Source organism: Aegilops tauschii, chromosome 6 (genome assembly GCF_002575655.3).
Source record: "Aegilops tauschii subsp. strangulata cultivar AL8/78 chromosome 6, Aet v6.0, whole genome shotgun sequence".
Taxonomy (NCBI): Eukaryota; Viridiplantae; Streptophyta; class Magnoliopsida; order Poales; family Poaceae; genus Aegilops; species Aegilops tauschii.
The window spans coordinates 471,279,847-471,303,946 of record NC_053040.3 but is presented as its reverse complement, the minus strand read 5'-3'; the positions used below and the strand labels follow the sequence as shown (position 1 = coordinate 471,303,946).

General features: G+C 48.1%; 3 protein-coding genes across 3 annotated transcripts; all 3 read left to right on the top strand.

Moving 5' to 3' along the window:
* Positions 1 to 8,684: 8,684 nt before the first annotated feature.
* Positions 8,685 to 9,191, top strand: LOC141026207 (protein FAR1-RELATED SEQUENCE 5-like). The gene has a single exon (XM_073502201.1). The coding sequence runs from the start codon at positions 8,685 to 8,687 to the stop codon at positions 9,189 to 9,191; it is 507 nt and encodes a 168-aa protein (XP_073358302.1).
* A 207-nt stretch (positions 9,192 to 9,398) lies between these two features.
* On the top strand, positions 9,399 to 9,935 carry LOC109773979 (protein FAR1-RELATED SEQUENCE 5-like). Its single transcript, XM_020332703.3, has one exon. It carries the CDS (start codon positions 9,399 to 9,401, stop codon positions 9,933 to 9,935), a length of 537 nt encoding a protein of 178 aa, XP_020188292.3.
* An 11,469-nt stretch (positions 9,936 to 21,404) lies between these two features.
* On the top strand, positions 21,405 to 22,610 carry LOC109773983 (uncharacterized). The gene has a single exon (XM_045230129.2). It carries the CDS (start codon positions 21,665 to 21,667, stop codon positions 22,178 to 22,180), a length of 516 nt encoding a protein of 171 aa, XP_045086064.1. The 5' UTR covers positions 21,405 to 21,664; the 3' UTR covers positions 22,181 to 22,610.
* The last annotated feature ends 1,490 nt before the right edge of the window (positions 22,611 to 24,100 follow it).

Sequence of the window (24,100 nt, the reverse complement as noted above, 5' to 3'; positions counted from 1 at the left end):
CAGTCGGTGGAACCTGTCTCACGTAAGCGTACGTGTAAGGTCGGTCCGGGCCGCTTCATCCCACGATGCCGCCGAAACAAGATAAGACTAGTAGTGGCAAGAAATTTGACAACATCTACGCCCACAACAACTTTGTGTTCTACTCGTGCATAGAAACTACGCATAGACCTAACTCATGATGCCACTGTTGGGGATCGTAGCAGAAATTAAAAAATTTCTATGCATCACCAAGATCAATCTATGGAGTCATCTAGCAACGAGAGAGAGGAGTGCATCTACATACCCTTGTAGATCGCGAGCGGAAGCGTTCAAGTGAACGGGGTTGATGGAGCCGTACTCGTCGTGATCCAAATCACCGATGACCGAGCGCCAAACAGACGGCACCTCCGCGTTCAACACACGTACGGTTGGGAAGACGTCTCCTCCTTCTTGATCCAGCAAGGGGGAAGGAGAGGTTGATGGAGATCCAACAGCACGACGGCGTGGTGGTGGAAGTAGCGGGGATCTCGGCAGGGCTTCGCCAAGCTCAGCGAGAGGGAGAGGTGTCACGGGAGGGAGAGGGAGGCGCCAGGGGCTTGGGTGCTGCTGCCCTCCCTCCCCCCTCTTTATATAGGGGTCCAGGGGGGGCGCCGGCCCCCTGAGATCCCATCTCAAGGGGGGCGGCGGCCAAGGGGGGGGGGACTTGCCCCCCAAGTCAAGTGGGGCGCCCCCCCCCCACCCCTAGGGTTTCCAAACCTAGGCGCAGGGGAGGCCCAAGGGGGGCGCACCAGCCCACAAGGGGCTGGTTCCCTTCCCCACTTCACCCCATGGGGCCCTCCGGGATAGGTGGCCCCACCCGATGGACCCCGGGACCCTTCCGGTGGTCCCGGTACAATACCGGTGACCCCCGAAACTTTCCCGGTGGCCGAAACTGGACTTTCTATATATAATTCTTCACCTCCGGACCATTCTGGAACTCCTCGTGACGTCCGGTATCTCATCCGGGACTCCGAACAACTTTCGGGTTACCGCATACTAGTATCTCTACAACCCTAGCGTCACCGAACCTTAAGTGTGTAGACCCTACGGGTTCGGGAGACATGCGACATGACCGAGACGACTCTTCGGTCAATAACCAACAGCGGGATCTGGATACCCATGTTGGCTCCCACATGTTCCACGATGATCTCATCGGATGAACCACGATGTCGAGGATTCAATCAATCCTGTATACAATTCCCTTTGTCAATCGGTACGTTACTTGCCCGAGACTCGATCGTCGGTATCCCAATACCTTGTTCAATCTCGTTACCGGCAAGTCACTTTACTCGTACCGTAATGCATGATCCCGTGACCAAACACTTGGTCACATTGAGCTCATTATGATGATGCATTACCGAGTGGGCCCAGAGATACCTCTCCGTCATATGGAGTGACAAATCCCAGTCTCGATTCGTGCCAACCCAACAGACACTTTCGGAGATACCCGTAGTGCACCTTTATATTCACCCAGTTACGTTGTGACGTTTGGCACACCCAAAGCACTCCTATGGTATCCGGGAGTTGCACAATCTCATGGTCTAAGGAAATGATACTTGACATTTGGAAAAGCTCTAGCAAACGAACTACACGATCTTGTGCTATGCTTAGGATTGGGTCTTGTCCATCACATCATTCTCCTAATGATGTGATCCCGTTATCAATGATATCCAATGTCCATAGTCAGGAAACCATGACTATCTGTTGATCAACGAGCTAGTCAACTAGAGGCTCACTAGGGACATGTTGTGGTCTATGTATTCACAAATGTATTACGATTTCCGGATAACACAATTATAGCATGAACAATAGACAATTATCATGAACAAGGAAATATAATAATAACCATTTTATTATTGCCTCTAGGGCATATTTCCAACAGATCGAGCTCGACTCCGCCGAGGACGACGATGACGACCCGCCAGCCCGCACGGCGATGAAGAAGAAGATGAAGGCCAGCGGCTCGACCAGCCGCTCCGCACGCCGGTGACGGCCGCCGTGGTCAGCCGGTTTCCATTGTGTACCCCCTATCCCCCAATCCCCCTTCTGCATTCCGATCTTGCATGTATGAACTGCTACGAACGATGAACTACCCCTATGCTTATCTACCTCTATTCCCCATTCCCCTCTGCCGTGGATCGAATCTATCGCCGTGGATCGAATCTAGCGTGCATGTCGAAGAGAGAGAAGTGCTTACCGCCATTGATGGAGTCCGGTGGTCTTCTTCCTCTGCTCCGATCCGCCGCCGCCGGTGATGGAGTCCGGTGGTCTTCTTCCTCTGCTCCGATCCACCGCCGCCGGTGAGTGTTGGGAGAGTGGGGAAGAGTGGGGAGAGGGAGCGATGAGGGGCGGTGAGGCTAATAACTAACGGCGCTTCGGGAAGCAACGCGGCTTCTGGAGCATGGCCGCGCGCGTGCAGCCGCCGCCGCCCACGTGCACCGCTCGGGCCTGACCCTGGAGAAACTGCCGACTCGTGCGTTTCCAGTGAGCCAGACCCAGAGGTGCTTTAAGTTTCGTGCTGTGCAGGCCCAATAGTAAAACCAGGCGTCCAAACAGCCCGGTCCCTTCCCGCGCGGGCCTGGTTGGGCCTTATGCAGGCAACCAAACATGCCCTAAGGTGCTCGCTAGGCAGGGTACGTGCATGGCGCTCACTTGTTGCCGGCCATGCACGTACGCGACGTCGCATCTCTTTCAGCGCGCGTACGCAGCTAGATCGAGCTAGCAGCATAGGAGCTGAGCAGTGATCCGACGCGTGCTGGCCGATCCGGCTCTTGCCGGTGCAGGGGGGTAATGCAACGGCCAACCGAATGGCTTCACTTCCAGTCCCGCGTCACATGCAGGCAAATTTGACAAATTTGACCTATAGACGAAATCAAATCACAGAATGAACTGTCCGTGAAACTATTTCACGCGGCTGACCCGTGGCGCCTAGCTCTCAGGCGCTGCACTAGTGCAACGCCTGAGAGCTAAGCGCTGCACTAGTGCAACGCCTAGGAGCTAGGCGCCACACTGCTCTCAGGCGTTGCACACTGACTTAGTAATTTCTGATCACACGGGTGCGACGCTGGCCGTGTAGCGCCTATCTGTGAGGCGTTGCACAGTGTAGTGTGGCGCCTTCGTGTCGGGCGTCACACAAAAAGGTCAGCCGCGTGAAATAGTTTCACGGATAGTTCATTCTGTGATTTGATTTCGTCTATAGGTCAAATTTGTCAAATTTGCCTCACATGCACACGTACGCCCGAGCTGGCCGGTGCCTTCGCACGGCAGGGTGTACGTGCCTGGCATGCACGAGCACCCGTCGTTGCCAAACCTAGCTCCTCCGTGCTGATTAAGGTTACGGTGTCCAACAGTTATAGATCGTCTGATCTTGCTTTACTTGTGAGTGTGTGAGAGAGCAGGCGGGGATAGGATGATTTCGTATTGCATATATACGTGAATCTCTTGAAATCACGCAACATCGAGATTGGGTCGGGCCAGGCTTAGACTGATTTGACACGTAAGTACGGCGCATGTATGCTTTGGACGAAAAGGAGCAACAAGATCATCCTCATTCGTACGTATCAACAAGATTCTTCTAATAAATAGCGCAGCACCCTGGTCTTTTCTGTTACCGGTGTATGCTAGTTCCCTCTTGCTTTTAGTTTTACCTGTGCCTATAAGCACGAACAACCACTGGAGTATACGGACAAATGCAATATGATTGGGAGATCCACACTAATACACTGAACTGAGAGATCAACTGATCATGTTCAACGACATATGCAGCTGCGGAGACGAATGGTCCGTACTACGTATGATTGGAGATGGATCCACGCGCGGTCTGCACAAATTAAGATAAAATATACACCGGTAGTTCGTCCGGCCCACTCTGCTTTCTTCACCAACAGGAAAAGGGCGCCACGATATAAAAATCAGTAGGCCATCTGATTTTTCTTTTTTCTTTTTGAGTAAACATTAGGCCATCTGATGTGATCAGGGTAGAGCACCAACCACCGAGCTAGATGGTGCAGGTCGACGGCCCATGCCCGATAGCTGCTCCGTATCCGAACGATGAGGGGTGGCCAGAGTGAAAGACAAAAGACCGGCCAAGTAGCCCCCGCCGGCGCCACGCACCCCCTCCCACCATGCAGCCGTTGCGTGGTACTGGCTGGCCCCGTTTGTTCGTTCGTTCACTGGTCTAGCTAGCCACTACTAAGAAAAGGCCTGCTAATGGCGCACTATAGGTGCGCCACTAGCATCACGTCATTAGAATTTTTTACTAATGACGCATATACTAATGGTGCATCTGGAAGTGCGCCATTAGTATATCCCACGGTGTGTCATTATTATCTGACTTAGTAATGGCGCACCACATAGAAGTGCGCCATTACTAACAAATTATTAACAAATTTTTTTTAATTTTTTTTCGTTTTTATTCTTAATCTCGGGTCACTATGGCTTAATCTCAAGTCAAATCGCACTTCATGGTCAAACTTCCCGGAAGGTCACCCATCCTCACACTATTCCAGCCCGAGCACACTTAACTTCGCAGTTCTACCCAACCCCAGCACCACCTCACTTCATAGGCACTTGTTGATATATCTATCATATCAATCCTATTAAACCTTGTTGATGTCTAGGACTTTGTTCATGTTCATGAGTGTGATGAAATTTTAAAAAAATATTTCAAACTTGCCGATCATATTACGTATCATATTTTTAAAAAGAATTCCAAAAAAAAGTTTTTTTGAAACCAATTTTTTTCTATTACTAGTGGCGCACCTAGCAAATGGTGCGCCACTAGTAAGTTTGAATTTTTTTTATTTCCCCCCTCTAAATCTTAAAATCCCTGTATCTTTCGTTCCGTTAGGTTTTTGGGGATTTTGAAGATGTTGAACGGGGTTTTCCCGGTTCAAATCGTATGTAACTTTTCGAGTAGATGATTTTTCATATAAAAAACTTTTTAATCCGAGTTCGTATGCAAAAGTTATGCCTATTTTACAAATTCCAGAGAGATTTTGCAAATAAAGTCAAAATTCATATTTGTAAATTTTCCCAACAACTAGACCACATATCACATGGAAAACTTATTTTATTTTATTTTTTGACATTTCCATCATTTTGTTTTATTTTTTCTAAAACTGAAAAGGCGGTCCACTGGGGGTGTAGTCGGTGGAATTTTTGGGCAAATTTAGTAATGGCGCACCGTGGGTGTGGTGCGTCATTACTAGTTAACTAGTAATGGCGCACCACACCCACTGTGAGCCATTACTACCTTTGAAAAAAAAATAAAAAAAATTTTGTTAGTAGTGGCGCACCGAGGGTGTGGTGCGCCATTACTAGTTAAAACTAGTAATGGCGAACTGTCCCCTCGGTGCGCCATTACTAGTTTTAAAATAAAATAAAAAAATTGATTAGTAATGGCACACCGAGGGAGTGGTGCGCCATTACTAGTTAAACTAGTAATGGCGCACCAGTGCGCCATTACTAGTTTAAAAAAAAAATGTTAGTAGTGGCGCATCGTGGATGTGGTGCGCCATTAGTATTTGGACACTAATGGCGTACCAACACATGGTGCGCCATTAGTATATAGTAGTGGCGCACCACATGTGTGGTGCGCCATTAGTGTCCATATTATCTATAGCCATTTTCCTAGTAGTGAGCTGTGTACTAGCTATAGTTCAAAATAATAGGACACCGATAACTGCCACACGTGTGGTGTATCGGATGGTTGTGCCGCACGCCTCGTGTGGCATGGAGAAGAACCCGCCCGCATGACCGCATCCGGGCGCGCGCAGCCACAGCCCGCATGTCCGGTGTGTGGCAAAACCGCCGACACGTCCGGGCCAAACGACCGCGCTGCCCGCACGACCCAGCACACCAGCCGTCCTGGGCTCCTTCCGATCCCCAGTCCGCCCTGCCGCCATTGTCTCGCACCTCTCGATCCCCTACCTCCGTCGCCTTCCTTCTCTGGTTGCCATGGCAACCAGAGCAGATCCCTAGCGCCTTTCCCACAGCTAACCATCCACCCCACCCCCGTACCCCCCTCCCACCCCTTCCCCGCCCTCCCAAGACAACGAGCTAAAACAGGTGGATCCCCGATCTCCTTCTGTTTCTCGACCTTCTTTTGTCCAGAAATCTGAATTTGCAAAATTTGCCCACGAAGATGGCGACTGGATCCACGCTATCAGGGCAAACACCCCACGAATTTGTGTGTCTTTGCATTTGCCCACCAACATACGCCAGATCTGCCATATACTATGCTAGACTTGTGCCAAGCTTCTGGGTTGGCTTGATGCGAGTAGTTGGTAGCGTAGTAATCACTATAAAATAGGGAGAGAAAGGAGGAATTTGGCATGGGGAGGGAGGAAAAATAATTGCCACTTGTATCTAACGTCAGTTTCCATCTATCGTTGTCCGTAGTTGCCACCATGTTATATTATTGCTTGCCATCCTATTTTATTTTCTGTTGCCATCGCTTCAAAATGATAGATGGCATCCAGAATTCAGAAAAGAAAAATGGATGTGCATGTCCTACTTGCCATGAGGTGTTGGTTGCCTACGCAAGAAATGTTATGAGATTGCCATGTTATCTTCTACGTGCAAACAACAAGAACGCTTTTTGCGGATTGTTGATGCGTTCTTGTTCATGCAGTGACTAAAAGCACAGTGGCAGAAAAGAAAAAGCAGAAGAATGAATCAGAAAGATGGCACTGATCCTTGGCTTTCTCAAAGGCCAGAAATGCCACCTTGGGATGCAGCAGAGTACAATCAACTCATTTCTTCAGGGCCATTGCTGCCACTACTAGAGCACTACGCGGGCGTCGGTACGATGCATGATAAACAAAGAAGAAACAGTTGCCATGTTCGTGACGATGAAGATGTCATTCTACTTATGTCCTACAATCTATTTTTTAGCAGGTTCTTATGACCAAACCACAATCAGGGGGGCAGCATGGCAAGTTTCGTCACAGGGCGCTAACGCTGACAAATGTACGAGCAACCAACTTCAGCTAGCTAATGTGGCAAATCAAGGTAACGCATACAAAAAAGGAACTTATTGTTGTGGACATGAAATTAAACTTGCAAGGATGGCAAAAGACTCACGAGTTATATCGGAAAAAATGTAGGACCTTCATGCAGCACGTGGCATCAGGCAGCAACCATGTACCTGCCATCAACGTCGTACACAGGTGAGTGCATGAAAGTGAAGTTGTGGAAAGTGAGTTAGGAGAAAGGAACATATATGACAGCTGCAGTTGCCATGCCTGGACAGCTTCGGTTGCCTTGGCTGGACAAACTGCAGTTGCCATGCCTGGACAACTGCAGTTGCCATGTATAATCAAATGTGACTGCAATGTCTAAACAACCGTGGATGACAAGTGTGAACAAATCTGTGTGGCATGGTTGGACCACTACATGTGCCATGTTGAACAAACTACAGTTGCCATGCAATGACCAATTCCTACCATGATCGCAGGTTGTTACGGTGGAACCACATCGGCAAACATCTCATGGCAAGCTTCACAGTTGCAGAAAAGCGCTATTGCAGATAGAGCACATCAAATTGAAATGACATACCACACAAGATTGGCACATGCGGCACAACAAGGTAAAAAAAAGTGAAAACAGAAAACAGTACTGCATTTGCTTTTGTGGGGAATAGCATGTGAAGAAAAGTAGATTTGTAACGGTGGTGGTGGGAAAAACAAAAAAATGCTACCAAGTGGTCATGTGCAAAAGAGACGTATATTGTCTTCGGGATTTGCCAATTGCTATAAGAGTGTGTGCAACATTCATGATTGTTCACATTTGCGTATTGAGCTCAAGCCTAGAATACAAAGTTTTGATGCTAGAGTATACTGGTTGCCATGTGTTGGCAACAGTAGTTGCCATGTATGCTGGATTGTATCTGCCATTGCTATGTGCTGCAAGTTCTGATGCTGAAAGAAGTTGGTTGCCATGTGTGGGCAACAGTAGTTGCCATGTGTGTTGGACTATTTCTGCCATTGCTATATGCTACAAGTTCTCAAGCTAAAAGACGCTGGTTGCCATGTGTTGGCAACGGTACTTGCCATGTGGTTGGACTGTAGCTGCCATTACTGGAGAATTACAGTTGCCATGCATGGCCATATGCAGATTCACGGCTTGCTGTGTGAAATGATGTCATGCAAAATCACATGCAGTTGCTGTACTCCGTTACGGTACACATGACATTCAAGCAAAATCTTACGCTCGTACCTGATTTTTTAATGCAGGACCTTCAACTACAATTAACAGCGGCGCGGGGACATCTACTACGGGGAGCTCTGAGCGCACGGAAGACGCGTTCCACCAGCCAGCCAACACTCATGCCACAAACAATGCCGAGTCAGTGTCGGAAATGGCAATTGTGCCAGCAATACCGACAAGCACACATGTGCACACCAGCACAAGCAACACTCAACCAGGTGAAACAGCCGCCGATACTGAAGTGAATGATGAAACCGATGACGAAGCACAAGGGGATGAAGATGGTGGGCAATCAAAAATCATGGTACCCTAGCCACCGTATCTTGGGCAGAGATTTGATTCATTTGCAGATGCAAAGGAATTCTACCATACATATGCAAAGTTCCATGGGTTTGCGGTCAACACCGAATACCATAGGAAAATTAAAAAAAACTAACGAGTACAACAGAGGCGAGATGAGGTGCTATAAGGCACGAAGAAACAAGAAGGGCAAAGGTGATGCACCTGTCGCTCTGGAACGAAAGAGAGGTATCATTGTCAAGACGGAATGCCCTGTCCGGTGTAAGCTGAACGTAGATGGAGCACAGTGGGTGGTCACTGAATATTTTGATGAGCACAACCACGAGCTAATAAAGAAGTTTGACCTGGTAAAATTTCTGACCGCCCACAGAGGATTCACCCCCCTCGAGAAGAAATTCATAAAGCTGCTACATGATTGTAACGTCGGTCCATCAAGAATGGTGCAGATACTCTCCCTCATCCACAGCAAAAACGGGTCTCTGAGTAGCATGCCCTACCTACCAGCAGACGTCACAAACCTAAAGGCAAAGTACCGTAGAGAAAGCAAGTTGGCTGACATAGAAGCCACGATAGCCTACTTCGATGAGAAAGCGAAAGAAGATCAAGATTTCTTCTACAGGATAAGATTGGACGATGAGGACCGTGTCAGGAACATGCATTAGGTGGATGGTGCTGCAAGAAGAGCCTACAAACATTTCCGAGACTGCATTTCTTTCGACGCGACATATCTCACTAATAAGTACAAGATGCCATGCGCTCCATTCATAGGAATAAATAACCACAATCAGTCATTGCAGTTCGGATGCGGGCTCTTTCGGAACGAAGACACGGATGGGTACGTTTGGCTGTTCAAGACCTTCTTGGAGTGCATGGGTGGACTTGCTCCGATGAACATAATAACAGACCAGGATTTTAGCATGCGTGCAGGCATAGAGGAGGTCTTTCCGTTAGCAGTGCACAGGCACTGTAGGTGGCACATTATAAAGAAGGCTGAGGAGACACTAGGACCGTTCTTTGCTGACCGTCCAGACCTGCACAAGGCATTCGAGCTGTGCGTGGACCACAGCTTGATGGTGGAGGAGTTTGAAAGGAGCTGGATGGCTATGATTGAAACATATCAAGTCCAAGACCACGAGACGCTTGCTAGCTTGTGGGAGAAGCGAATGTACTGGGTGCCGGCCTACTTCATGCAGTGCTTCTTCCCGTTTCTGCATACTACATATCGCAGTGAGGGGTTCAATGCTGTTTTGAAGCGGTACGTGAGCCCTGGCAACTCATTACTACAGTTTGCCAAGCAGTACACCGCTTTGCAACAAAAAATACTGGGATCCGAGCTACAGCAAGAAGCAAACACCGCGCTCAAGCAGCCAAAATTGCTAAGTATTTACCAATGGAGAGGCAGATGAGCAAGATATACACCAACACGATTTTTAACAAGTAAGTCAGTTGTGTTACAATCTTATTTGCACAAATCATGAAGGTACCAGGTGCCATGTAGAATGCAATGCAGTTGAAATGCTTATTTGAAAATGATGATTGTGTTGAAAAGTAGCCATTAGGTACAGAGTAAACATGATATGTAGTTGTCGTGCTTAATGAACTACAGTTTGTCATGCTTAATGAACTGCAGTTTGCCACGTTCACTCAACTGCAGTTACCATGTTTGCGTAACTGCAGTTGCCATGTTTGATGAACTGCAGTTGCCATGTTTAATGAACTGCAGTTGCCATATTTAATGAAATGTAAATTCCAATGGCCATGATGGTTTGGAATGCAAATGCCAAATTGAAGTTGTTATGCAGTTGCCATGTTTAATGAAATGCAGTTGCCATGTTTAATGAACTGCAGTTGCCATGTTTACTCAACTCCAGTTGCCATGTTTAATGAACTGTAGTTGCCATGTTTGAACGAATTGTAATTCCATTGGCCACAACAAACAAAAGGTGCTACAAAAAACTTCACACAAGAGTTTAACAAAAAACCACACAAAACTTGCAGATTCCAGGAAGAAATAAAGCGTGCCAGCATGTACACGGCTTTCCAGGTGGACGAACATACGTTCAAGGTGTGTTCTATCATGGGCATGTCGGATTCAGAACCTGAAGACCCAGACAAGGGAAGGAACTACTTTGTGAAGGCATCGATAAGCGAAGGCGAATACTACTGCCAATGCTGCAAATTCGAACGGGACGGGATTGTGTGCTGTCACATTCTAAAAGTAATGGACTTGAACGCGGTGACACGAATGCCCCGCCATTTCATAAGGCGGCGATGGACTTGGGACGCTGACGATGCATTGGCGCCGCAAACATCAAACGCAGTTTTGGCCGTGCATGACGAGAGACTAGAGTCAACCATGGAAGCCGTGAGGCACGTTGTGTTGACAAAGAACTATGCTGAACTAATTGATGAAGCGTGCAAGAGTGATGAGACAGCAAGGGTCACAGAAAAACACAGGAAGGCCCTCAAAAGAGAGCTTGATGAGATCAAGAAGAGGAAAGCTGAGGAAGCCTTACACAGGGTCCCCCGCACATCAAGTGTGCCTTCGTCCACAGGGCCATCATCTGAAAACTCGGAGGTAAGATCTGGAACAGCAAGCACACAAACACAGGTTAGGAACCCGCCCCGTTCCATCACAAAAGGGCGTCCAAAAGAGATAAGATACAAATCGGGATTGGAGATTCAAGCAAAACATAAGAAACCAAAGAAAGGGACGGGCAATCCGTAAACAACATTGGAGCACTTTGACTTGGTCCATGGTGACATTTTTTTTGTAATCTAGATGTTCTAAATTTTGTAAAAACTGGAGAATGACTCTTCTGGTGCATCAGAATCTGAAGTAAAAATGCCATGAAGGAATAGCTGCAGTTGCCACGTGTATGGCACTGAATTTGCCATGTTGCTTGAACTGAATCTGCCATGCAATTTCTACTGAATCGGCCATACCATTTGTACTGAATCTGCCATGCCATTTCTACTGAATTTGCCATGTTATTTTTACTGAATTTGCCATCTTATTTTTTACTGAATCTGCCATGTTAGTTGTACTGAACATGCCATGTTAGTTGTATTGAATCTTCACCGCGTAGATTTCCATGTTCAGTCAGCGCATTTTAGTCACACATATTGTATTCTGGTGCAAACTATGGGAAACAAGCTGAAACGGTCTCGTGCAGCAACCGCACAGGTTACTGCCCTGTGATCAAACTACCATGCTAGCCGGTACAGTTAGCAGTGCAAAAAAACCCAAAAATCCAAACAAGAAAGAACGATAACTTTCACTAACCATGACTGATCAACTACATTTGCCATGTTTTCAGACATCAAGGACGCATTCAAAACACCATGCTGGTACTACCAACCCACAAGCAAATAATAACACTGAAAACACATAAACGTATCTGCTGTCAAACCTAAGTAGGTTCACATCCACACATATATTTCAAACTATTCAAATGTCACTCACATGCCACCACTGTATACTAGGCTACGGGGAGATGGAGTCATAGCATATTACAAGGACATAGTTTTGAAAAAACAAGGTAATACCTTACATTCCTCGGCAACAGAATGTAAGGTAGGCGTTCGGTCAGGAGCACCACGTGATCACTTGTACTTCTTGGCGGCTTTCTTCACAGCTTCCTCTATCAACTCACGTGCGTTGGACCGCGTGTTGAAATCTTCATTCATCAACCAGTTCCATGTGTAAATTTTGCGGAGCTCGACGACCATTGCAGCTGTGACGACAGGAACCCGTCGACCTTCCCACTTTGCAAGGTATTCCAACGTGTGGAAGCCGCAGTCGTGCCTAAACAAGAAAAGAGTCAGGTTAACTCACAAGAACATATAGAAAAATCATAAACTTCAATTCAGAGGTGACAAAAAGAGAGGGTGAGCATTGGTTTGGAGGACACATGAAGAAAAGATGGAAAAATACCGGTTTCCTTGCTTCGTAGTCACCACGTACTCAATTGGAAAATGTCTGATCTGGACCTTTGAGTTTTCATAGTGACGGTTCCATGTCTCTTTGAGGTTGTTGATGAAGTATTCAGCATGCATAGTAAGGTCTGCATCAGCTTCTGAACGCATTGAATCAAGCACCTCAAAACGTTGGTTCTTCAGGTCAAGGCAGATCGCGTAGTGGTGACCACACTTGTTGTGTGGGTCATGTGGTGCAAGCTCCTGGAACATGGGGAACAAGACCTGCAAACAAAAATGAAGGAAAGAAAAGAAGCAGAGCTCACATTAAGAACAGAAATGATGTAGTTGGGAAAATGACATGTAAAGATATCACCGGTTACACTAACAAGGCACATGAGTGACTACGAAAGCATCAAGGGTCCAACAAAAGTGGACCAACGTATAATGTTTAGTTGTAGTGGGTAATTAAAAGAAGTTGCCGTCCATGTATGAACAAAGTTGCCATGTATTTTAGTTTGAAGTTGCCACATAGGTTGTATTAGGAAAGCAAATAAGAGTCATTTTACATGGCAGTTGTTGCCACATGAAACAGCTGTCACAAAACAGGGTGTAGCCCACATCTGAAGCATAGCTACTGGCAAAAAAATAACATGGGAGGAAAAAAATGTGCAAAAAAGGAAGGAGTACTCACACATTTCTTCATTGTGAGCTTGAAATCACCATGCGCAGCAAAATGCTTCCTCAGGATTTTGTGGTGGAAGTCGCCATCCCATATTTTGCACGTCACAATGTACTGCATGATTGTTTTGTCGGGAGACATATCCATATGCCTGTTGATGAAGTCAATCCCACATGCAACTACATTCTTCGACATTTTACCGAGTGGCCTCACAGACTCGGCAAGATCACCTAGGTCGACGTACGTCGCATCACATTGTATGATCTTGGTTCTGTCCAAACATGAGCTGTATGAAAATGATATAACATGAAAGAATCATGTCTACTAAGTGAAAAAAAGAAATAAAACATAAACGGAGCATATCTAGAAATATCAAAAGGATGAATAGTAAAAAGAGCAAAGCAAATGAGAGGTTTATGTGGGTGTGGTCATTACGCTTGCAGCTCCTTCATGTGATTGCTGTTGGACCTCGCATTTCCAAAGCGCTTGACAATATCGTACAACTGGTTCTGATCCTTTGTGGCCTTGACTTCCGGCTCATAATAATCCGTGGGTGGCGCGTGAACTACCCTGCGCTGCCTCACAGAACCAGGGGTGGCACTTCTAATGGTATCCTCAGATACGGACTCAGCAGGCACGTTGGAACTTGATTGGCCCTGACCTCGTGAGGACCTCCTCTGCAATGCTGCCTCCTCAATCCTGCGGTAAGCTTCATCAAGTGACGGCGTAATCTCCTCAGGGGTGGCTGCAAGGGTCAGAAAAGTGGATTAGGAATCCTTGGAAAACAAAACAAATCTAGTTTGAAAATAAAGGTTGCAGAAATATGAGATGTAGGCACAGAAAGTAGGGAGTTGCCATGTGCAGGCAACTCCAGTTGCCATGTGCAATGCATTGTAGTTGCCATGTGACAACAACTACAGTTGCCATGATGTATCAACTGCAGTTGCCATGTGCTTGCAGAATGGAAAAATGGAGTATGGCAACAGAAAAATGTAGGTGACAGCGTGCAAGCAAATCCAGTTGCCATGTCCATCAGATAACATTTGCCATCACAAGTGAGAACCCAAGAAAATGCTTGGAACAAAAGTCATACTAAAAAGATGTATACACGAATATGATAAACACATAAAGAAATGTACCTTGCACAACCGGCTCTGCGAACTTCACAGCCTTCTTGCCCTCGACCATTGGCTGCGCCATCATTGGGGCCATGCCTGCCGGGAAAGTAAAGGCAACTGGTGAAGGATCTTGCACCACTGGTTCATCTTGACTGCGATCAATACCAAAGCTACAGCTCGGTGGGGTGAAGGCCATTGGGTGCCTCTCCTGCCTACTGGCCGGACCGCGAACAGCTTGCTGGGCAGAATCCAAGGGTGAAAGATCAACAAACATTTCTGCATCGGCTGCTGCAGAGTCATCAGGCTTATTCGTAGGACGGGGCGTGCTGTTAGCGGTATCAGTCGCAGCTTTCTTGACAATCTTCTTGTTTGGGCTGTAGGGGACACCGATGTTGACTGGGAGCTTAGAAGTGCGCAGATTTAAGCTAGGGTTATCCACTGCGGGTAAAGACGCAGTCTGCTCTGCACGTTCACCTCCGTCAGTCGTGCCCGGCTTGCCACCTGGGTCGGTTGTACTCCGGTCTTCCGTTCTCTCCATAACATTGCTTCTGGCAGGTGGTGGGAATAGTGTGGACGCAGGCACATAACCAGAGTCATCTCTGCTGCTCCTAGCTACAGCAGGCGCGTTGGGTGTGTCTGTAGATTGCTTGCGGGGGCTACGACGCCTAGGTGGAAGACCAGCTTGCGCAACGGTCACCTTGGCAACCTCTGGAGCACCAGAAGCTAGAGCTATTGTGTCAAGAGTCTCACCTATGGATGGCATATCATGATGAACTGTCGCCTCAGCCCCTTCTTTCGTGGACGAAGAAGTGCCACCACCCACGCACTTGGAATCCATGTCAGACGAGCGGGAATCTTCGTTGCTTAGGTTGATCTCGGGGGCGTCCACTTCAACACTTGCTGATCGGGTCGCATGGCTCACAACAGCATCCTTCATTGCTAGCAGAGTGGGCAATATTTCAGCAGTCCTGGCAGATACCGACTCGTCACTCACAGATGTACGGATGCCTGCTGTCGTAGCCTGCACATCTGCAACCGGCGAAGATGTTCGGCCGCTTGCATCAGAGCTAGTGGGAACAGTGGACGGTGCAGCGCGAGGTTTGTGCACTGGCGCCTCATGAACGTCTGAGTTGCCACCTGTCGACAACTTTGAGTGTATGCGTTCGAGTGGGTCCCTGGGGTTCTGCTTCGTCACGCGTGTGGTAGTCTTCTTCACCCTGAAAAAAACACACGAACATTGTTAGATGAACAGATGATAGTTTTCATGTAGGTAGAATAAGAGTTGCCATGTGGACCAGTTAGCAGTTGCCATGCGTAACAAGCAGCAGTTGCCATGGTAGACATCTTAAAAAATGTAAGAAATGTGTGATGTGCCAGGAAAGCCATTTCAAAACTAGGTGTGGATGAGTGCACAAACAGATGGAAAAGCTGGTAGTTGCCATGTAGGTGGAATAAGAGTTGCCATTTTGCCTGGTTAGCAGTTGCCATGCAAAAACGGGCAGGAGTTGCCATGTAGTAAGAAGAAATAGAGCATGGGAGAAACAACAGTTGCGATGTGGGACTGATGGCAGTAGCCCATGTGGCAAGCTGAACAGCTGCATTGAAAGGCAAAAATATAGCAATATGGCAATGAAGAAAGAAAATAGATAACCTACTTCTTGACTGTCTTCCTCAAATCTGGCAACACGACAGGATCACCGATGTTGGACGTCGACATACGAGGAGATGACATAGTGGAATGCGTGTCACCAGCAATAGGGGCACCCTTGTTCAATCGAGCAGAAACACGGGTTGGCGTTGGTGCTTGTTTCTTCGTAACTGCTCGTCCACCAGCTGTCGCCTCGCTGCACATATAAGAAAGAGGCAAAAAAAGGTGCCAAGTGTCAGCCACGAAAATCGTTGCCACGCTTAGCAAAAACAAATGGAAAAAAGGGGGTCAGTCTGTTCGAAAGGATAGACAAAACAAAACACTAAAAAAGAAGTCGAACCTCCTCCTAGCAGCTAAGGGATCGGTCCTAGGTCTCTTGACAGGAGAGCCCTGCCCAACCTCCTCTGGATCCCTCCCCCTCTTTGAGGGCGACACCCCTTGCCTCTCGCAGCTGTCTGTTCTTTGACTTTCTCCGGTGAGGGGACATCTGGTACACCCTTGCCCTTCTTACCACCTGCACGAACGTCGACATGTTCATCATCGTCGGTGTCATGTTGCACGTTCTCCATGTCATCGTCGTCGTCCTTGTCGAGAGCAGCATCTCCATCTAGTTCATCTTGTGTGTCGGGAAGCTCCTGCGAGCTGTTGTAGTCGTACCGACCACGGCAACCAGTTGGCCGATGTGTCCGTTCTGCAACAAATGGAGTGAACTGCCTCGCAACCGCGTCGTTGTCAGAGCCACTAAGGGACGTCCAACCCTCAACCAACTTCCCGAGCAAGCTGGTCATTCCGGATGCAAACTGCCCAATTAGATGCTCAACAGGTGCCCTCGCCTGTGCACGAGACAAGAAGCAGCAGTAACCAACCGTATTAAAGTCACGTGCACAAGGTCAAAATAAACCAAACACAACCATAGATATATATATCGTTGATTACCTCAACAGGACAAGACGGAGCTGAGTGCACGTCCATTCACTTTCCAAAGTTTTGAGGCCCACCAAACACGCTGTAGTCTATAGCATGCTTGGCCATCAGCTGGAAAAAACCAAAAAAACAGCTAGCATGTAAAGAGAAAAAACAAATGAACACTAACTAACAGTTCATGTATTGCAAAAATAAAAATAAAAAAGAGGAAGAGGATAGAAGTTTCAAAATGGATGGCAGAGTTGCCATGTGGCGTCAGACATGCATACCATGCGCAGACAGCCATGGCTAACAAGGTAGTCATCTCTTGTTAGCCACATGCGGTTGCCGTATGAGGATTTTTTCATATGTTATGCAGCGTCAAAATTAAAAGAATGTCGTGCAAAGAAAGAAGCCAGAACTAACCTGCAGTTTCCCGTATTTCGTATCAGTTATCTTGTCCGCGGCAAGCACAACCTTGACAGCATCGTAAGTCCACGCAGAAACAACAAACTTGTGTGGAGGCGGCGGGCCTCCTATCCCAGTAAAGTCCACAGTGGACAGATCAAGACATCGACGTACATGAGCTGATGTACAATAATTTAAAAAGAAAAAATATCAGTTGCCATCATGGTATTTTGCAAAAAAAGAAGCTAACGTATGTTCCTTCAATCATCAAGTTGGAGGGCATGAAGAAGGAAAGAGTTGCCATGTATTTCTGTTAGTTGCCATCTAGTTATGTTGGCAGTTGCCATTCTAGTTATGTTGGTAATTGCCATCTTGTTATGATGGTAGTTGCCACAATGTCACCATCATGGTTGCCATGCATGCTCAAGGAGCTAGGAGTGTTTGCAAAAGAGTAGTACAAAAATACCATTAAATGGAGTCGACAACCCTTCTGGTACATCTTGTTTGAGAATGCATCATGCAGGAAGTCCGCAGTGAACTTACACCAATTCATGTTCTTCACTTCTTTCAGTTTTGCCTGCACGACACAAATTTCAGGACAAGAAGTTGCTGCATCAGAAATCAAAATGGGAAAACATCAAAAAACTGGCAGTGACTAGCTTACAGATGACATAGGAGTCAAAAGATCGAAGGAAAAAATGAAGGAGTAGAGATAGAGCATTCACCAGGATGGGGAAGCATTTGTTGCTTGGGCGAAGAGATGTGGTCGGCGCAAAAACAGCTGGGATCAGGTACATGAGTAGCTTCATCTTAAAAACTTCGCCATGGGTTTTCATGCCCTCCAGCGAATTTGCCAGCACGGTCGTGTTCGGCATGGATGTCATCCCAGGAAACAAACGGGCAAACAATGTTTCCTCAATCGTATTATTGACCTCATACGGGACTTTGATTTCTCCACGGGGCACACCCAACGTGCAGAACACAGATTCCTCGTCTAACGGCAGTCTTCCACGTCTCGGAATCACAAATTCCCTGGAGGCGGGCTCGTAAATCTCACCGAGCAGTCGCATACAGGGTTCACTAGATTCTTGCACCGAACATCCATCAGAGCCTGCATCCCCAACTCAGCAGCAGCTCCCTTCTGGTCGTCGGTGAATCCCTCGGTCAATATAGTCAGGCGTTCCTGTGAAGCCCTATTGCGATTACGTTTCTTCTTCTGCAAAACAGAGAAATGATCATTTGTTGCCATGTTTCACTATCATGAAGGTTTAGACCCTATCAGACGATTGCAAACTCAACATGACATTCAAAACATAAGGGGGAAGGGGGCTGGGGGGGTGGACAGTTACCTCATCATCGCCGTTTGTTGTCCGTCTAGTTGCGCGATTCTGCCGCGGTAACTCCATGAAATCATCATCATCATCTTGATGATCGCCGCGAGCCATTCTGCTGAGGTAAGAACAAAGCAAAATGTCAGGGTGCAAATGGAAGTATGAAGTAAGCAGTTGCCACCTAACAGAATGTACTTGCCACATGGGCTCAATTGAAAGTGGCAAAAAGTTTAGGCAATATCGTATGAACACCCACACCCCCTATGATTGTCCAACAATAAATGTGGCAACAAAACACATTGGCTTCATTTGAAAAATGTACAGATCATAAGGCACTTGAAACAAAATGCTAAAGTTGCCATGTTAGCACAAGATAGTACGAAAGAAAGGCACAAATCTTCGGCTGCACAAACATATAATGTGGCAACTCACACTCTGTCCTCATACAAAAAATGAGTTGTCATATATTCAAAGGCAAATGTACTAGGTTGAAATTGCCATATGTCAAAATGCAAGACAATTCAGAAATTGTTGAAAACATCTACTGAACAACCTGTAATGTGGCAACTCACACACTGACCTCATATTAAAAATGAGTTGCCATGTAGTACGGCCAAATATGTTCAGATATCACAAGATTGCATGGAAAAACACAAAATTGAGTATATGGTACAGTGAATTTGCCACATTATCCTGCCTACATCATGGCAACAGCCATAGTGTGTTAACAGAAATACTTGCCACATGAAAATCATACTTGTGGCAACTGACAGATTTGATCAGGAAATTAGTTGTCATCCAGTGCACATAGTTGTCATATATTGAAAGGCAAATGTACTATGTTGAAAATGCCATGGTAAAATACAAGACAATTCAAAAAGTGTTGAAAACATCTACTGAACAACCTGTAATGTGGCAACTCACACACTGACCTCATATTAAAAATGAGTTGCCATGTAATACGGTCAAATATGTTCAGATATCACAAGTCAGCATGGCAAACACAAAATTGAGTCTATTGTACAGTGAATTTACCACATTATCCTGCCTATATCATGGCAACAGCCTTAGTGTGTTAACAGAAATACTTGCCGCATGGAAATCATATTGTATGGCAACTTACACATTTAATCAGGAAATTAGTTGTCATCCAGTGCACATAGTTGCTGAAACTGCCATGACTACCTATTTACTACACTTTATCATGCCTACAGTATGGCAACAGCCATAGTGTGTGCACAAAAAAAGTTGCCACATGGAAAACAAATTTGTGGCAACTGACACAGTTGATCAGGGAATTAGTTGCCATCCAGTGCAGATAGTTACTGAAATTATCATGTCTACCTTCACACTGCACTTTGAAATACAACTAGCTAGATCTAGGATTCATTGGCAACTATCATAACCTGAAATTCGTCAACAAAAAACTTCCTACACTGATCGCAAATAGCATTTCGAGTCAAAATACATAACTAATAGATAGAAAAGCGCCAGCTCAATCCCAAGGCAGAACCAGGATGTGGCTGCGGGCAGGCCGAGCCACACCGGCATGACAGCCGCGGCGGCGGCGGCCAAACTGTGCAATGCCACCGAACACGACCAGCACAGGACTCCGCCGCTGGCGGGAATGCCGGAGCATCGCGAATCCGCCTGAATCTCGATGAATCTCGAGCGGAACATTGACCACAGAGGAGAGGGGAGAAATGCAAGGAAGGAACGTGACCGTGGGAAGGAGCATTGCCTTCACTCTGTAGGCGCTCCGGCGAATACGCTCCGGTCCGGCGAGTCCCACCGACGGGCGCGAATGCCGTCGACTCTTCCGCCTCCGCCGTGGCCTTCTCCTCCAATCGAATGAACTGCGGGGTGGGTTGGGTGAGTAATGAAGTGGAGAGTAAATGAAACCGTGAGGGGAGGAGGGGCGAAGTGCGCGACGTGGTTGACGGCAACCGCAGTTCGGGCGTGGCGTGCGGGCGCAGAGCAGTTCCACCGCACGCCTCCGAGTGGCAACCGTTGACCGGGGGGGGGGGCAACCGGCGTGTGGGCGAACACTCTCACACACCACACACGCGACTTGTCCTACGTGGCACACAAAATCAGCCAAAACGTGCCAAGATTCGTGCAGAAACTGTTGAACGGCGATGAAGGCGTGTGGTGGAGTTGGCTAACGCTCACACGTGTGGGCGTTATCTTTTTCGAAATAATCAACTCTAAATCTGCCATCATGCAAAATAACACAGCACGAGTTAATATATGCGCCTGCGTGCGTGTGGCCAGGGTCAGGTGTAGGAGCACGCGGCTGTAATTAAGCCCGAGTAATTATATTTGCGAGGATTACTCTAGCCATTAACCGACGCATGTTCCGAGGCCCGCTTGTCGATCACCATCTTTCCACATCCGGGCGGTTCACTGTAAAAATACACCCACCAAAGCGCAAAAGACAGGAGTGCGTGCCACCCAATGAAGAAGGCGAAACTGAAACGGAGTGGTAGCGAAAGAGACGGCCACGTTCGACCGGAATCGACGGACGCCAGACGCTAACAGCGATCGGAGCATCTTATCGCGGCGCAACTGGCCGGATCACATGCACATCGCCGGCGGGCTCCACGATTCCTTGACATTCCTTCGCCCGGACTCCACGAACATGGGCGCAAGTGAACAGATTCGCCGAGCGCCGACGGACACTGCCATTACGGCGACGCCGATGCCACTGTGTGGAGCGTTCAGAGGTCGGTCGCGTTTCAAGCAAAGCGGAGGCGATCCCACGGCCGGCGGCTCGGGTCCGGTCGCTGCCGGCTGCTGGGGTGTCCCAGTCGTGCCAACTTGGCCATGGCTCTGAACGTTCGGAGAGATAACTTCCTTTTCTCTGGGCTCGTCCTTTCAGTGTGCCGGAAACGGTTTACTGTCAGCAACGTGCCACCAGTCCACAACCGGTGGGATTGCCAAACAAAAAAAAGTTAGACATTGCCCAATTTCCGGCCGAACCGGCAAATGCGCTGTGTCCTGTGTGCTAGTGCTTCTGCAAGACGCTCTTGATGAATGATGAACAGAGAAAGTTAGTACGAATCAACTGACATACCAAAGCCACAGCCTCTCCTGAGTCCCAACTGCTCCATCCTCTAATCTCTCAATGGCGACGGCGTCTGCGAGTCGGCCCAGCGGCCATGTCCTTTTGAGTCCCTTTCCCAACTACCAATCCGCCTCGCTCACCCGTGTCAAGCTCTCCGCCGGCGGCTCGCCGGTGAAGTTTGTCAGCGTCTCGTCTCCTCCATCCTCTCCCGTGGGCGGCGCCGCCAAGATCCGTCGGTCCTGTATGTGCTCCCCGACGAACCACCCGGGCTCGTTCCGTTGCAGCCTCCACAAGGAGCGCAAGCAGGAGGCGGCCCCCGCCGGGAGCAGCTGCAGCAAGCCCGTCTCCCCGCCTTCGCCGCCGCCCATCGGCAGCGGCTGCTCTAGGCGCATGGTAAACGTGCTAGCGCAACGCGTCCCCATGGGGAGCGGGCACTGGGCACGCAAGGCGCTCGCTCCGTCTCACGCGCTGCAGCAGCTTCAGCAGAGGAAGCGCGCCGACCGGTTTCGAGCCGGGCCCAGCCGGCTCTCCGCCGCATCCATGGCCGGAGGCCGCGCAGGCGGCAGCAACCAGTAAAAAAACTAGCGTCGACATGCCATAGCAGTACATACTGTACACAGGAAAGAAACTCCCAGAATAATTCCGGTCGCTGTATAGAAGATCGGTGGGGATTAGGCCACAATGCTGGAGTTTTAAGACGAGACCCAATTCCATCCCGGCCTGATCAATTAGCTAGCTTATAGTTGTATATAGAGTGGCTGTACATAAAGTGAGCCTCTTATTTAACTCCGCTGCACATAGAGTGAGTTCATCTTCTCTGCTCCACTTGTACATAGATGAGCAATTAGCTGTATATAGAGCGGCTGTACATAGAGTGAGCCGCGTCTTCCTCCTCTCTGCTCCACCTGTACATAGAGTGAGCTCTGGTCCTCTCTGCCCGCTGTGTATAGCCCTTGATTTTTGTTCTGGATATACATCAATACATCATGAGTGAGAAATAGGAGACACGCATACATGCACCTGATCTGTCCCGTGGCCGGAGGCTTATCCTGTCTTGGATGATTTGTTTGCCAAAACAACTGCTTCCGTTTCTGCTTCTGTTTCTGGAGTGTGGATGCATCTCCCCTGTTTCAGTTTTGGATAAGCTCTGCAAGAGATCAGTGGCGTCTCTCCGTCGCTTGCTCCCGTCACGCGGCACCCGTGTCCCCGGCCGGATCAGGCCACCAACCTGCAGCACAGTAGAAATCCCCCGACTCCGGCGAAGTTTCTGTAAAGTTTCATGCCGCGGCTGATGAACTGAGGAGCTCTCTTCGTCCTGCTCGTGATATTTTACTGTTTTCTTCAGATCTGTAGTATTTTACTGTTCCTTCTAGAGAAAGTGGTATTTTACTGTTGACCGTAGCGACGGCGGAGCGGTTGGGATTCCCCAACTCTTCAACTTGCGCAAGAAGATGATGTGTGGACAGCTTCTTGATCGGTTCTGTTTCTTCGCCAGAAATCAGTCTGTCAGTTTGATTGGCAACATGTCTGTCAGTTTGGCTCTTGTCCCCATTGGAGTAAGTATTGCGTGCGGTGTTCATTTTTACTTGATGAACGAGAAATATCGGTGCACTTTTCAATTGAAGGAATGGAGCGATGAACACACGATACTACTACATAATACGGGCGCGGACAAAGAGAAACTCTGAAATAAATCAGTAGCAAGCTTCCGTTGAAACCCTGCCGTTCACATGATGCGTTGAACAGCTGAGAGGCGAGAACCAAGTGAAGTTGCTGGCAATTTGATATAGCAGGTTAACGAACTCGTTGAACATTTGACGATCGAGTTGGTACGTACTGCTCCCACAACAAACTCGTCGAAGATCAGACGGACACTTGCTCTGTTAACCAGAAGAAGAAGAAGAAGAAGAAGAAGAAGAAGAAGAAGAAGAAGAAGCTCTGGAGCGTCAGCGTTGGCGGCGGCCGAGCATGTCAACAGAACGCATGCATGACCCGTCAGAATAACTCGATCGCGACATGCCCCGGGCCGAGCACCGTCGCAGGCCAGACTCAGTCCCGCGCGCGGACGCACAATTGGACTTGGCGCTTCCGGAGGAAGGTCGGCCTCTCTTGCCTGCTCACCGGGGCAAGTCACTCGGACTGAAACATGCAGAAGTTCAGTGACACCTGAGCGGGCAGGCAACCAATGGGTACGTACAAGTACTTTTTTCCAATTATCCTCGGACGGATACGAGCTCCGTTGGTCCAGGTAAGACACAAGCGCGACCGATAATAATAAGCCGGTGGAAAAAAGTTCACTAGATCAGTAAAGCGCGGGGTAAACGGCCTGCGCCGGAGGCTTGAGCGGGCGGCGAGCGCCATGTATACACGTGCGTCGGAGGCTCTGATACGGCGAGTGAGTAGCCATGAACGGCTGCGCGACGTCGGACAGTTGCATCGCACAACACAAAGCTGGGCGGGAAGGTTCGGTTCGTCGTGAATTATTGCTGCTGGTTT

Coding starts and splice junctions, on each gene's coding strand:
- LOC109773979 (XM_020332703.3), top strand. CDS start 9,399: ATGGGTGGACTTGCTCCGATGAACATAATAACAGACCAGGATTTTAGC.
- LOC141026207 (XM_073502201.1), top strand. CDS start 8,685: ATGAGGTGCTATAAGGCACGAAGAAACAAGAAGGGCAAAGGTGATGCA.
- LOC109773983 (XM_045230129.2), top strand. CDS start 21,665: ATGGCGACGGCGTCTGCGAGTCGGCCCAGCGGCCATGTCCTTTTGAGT.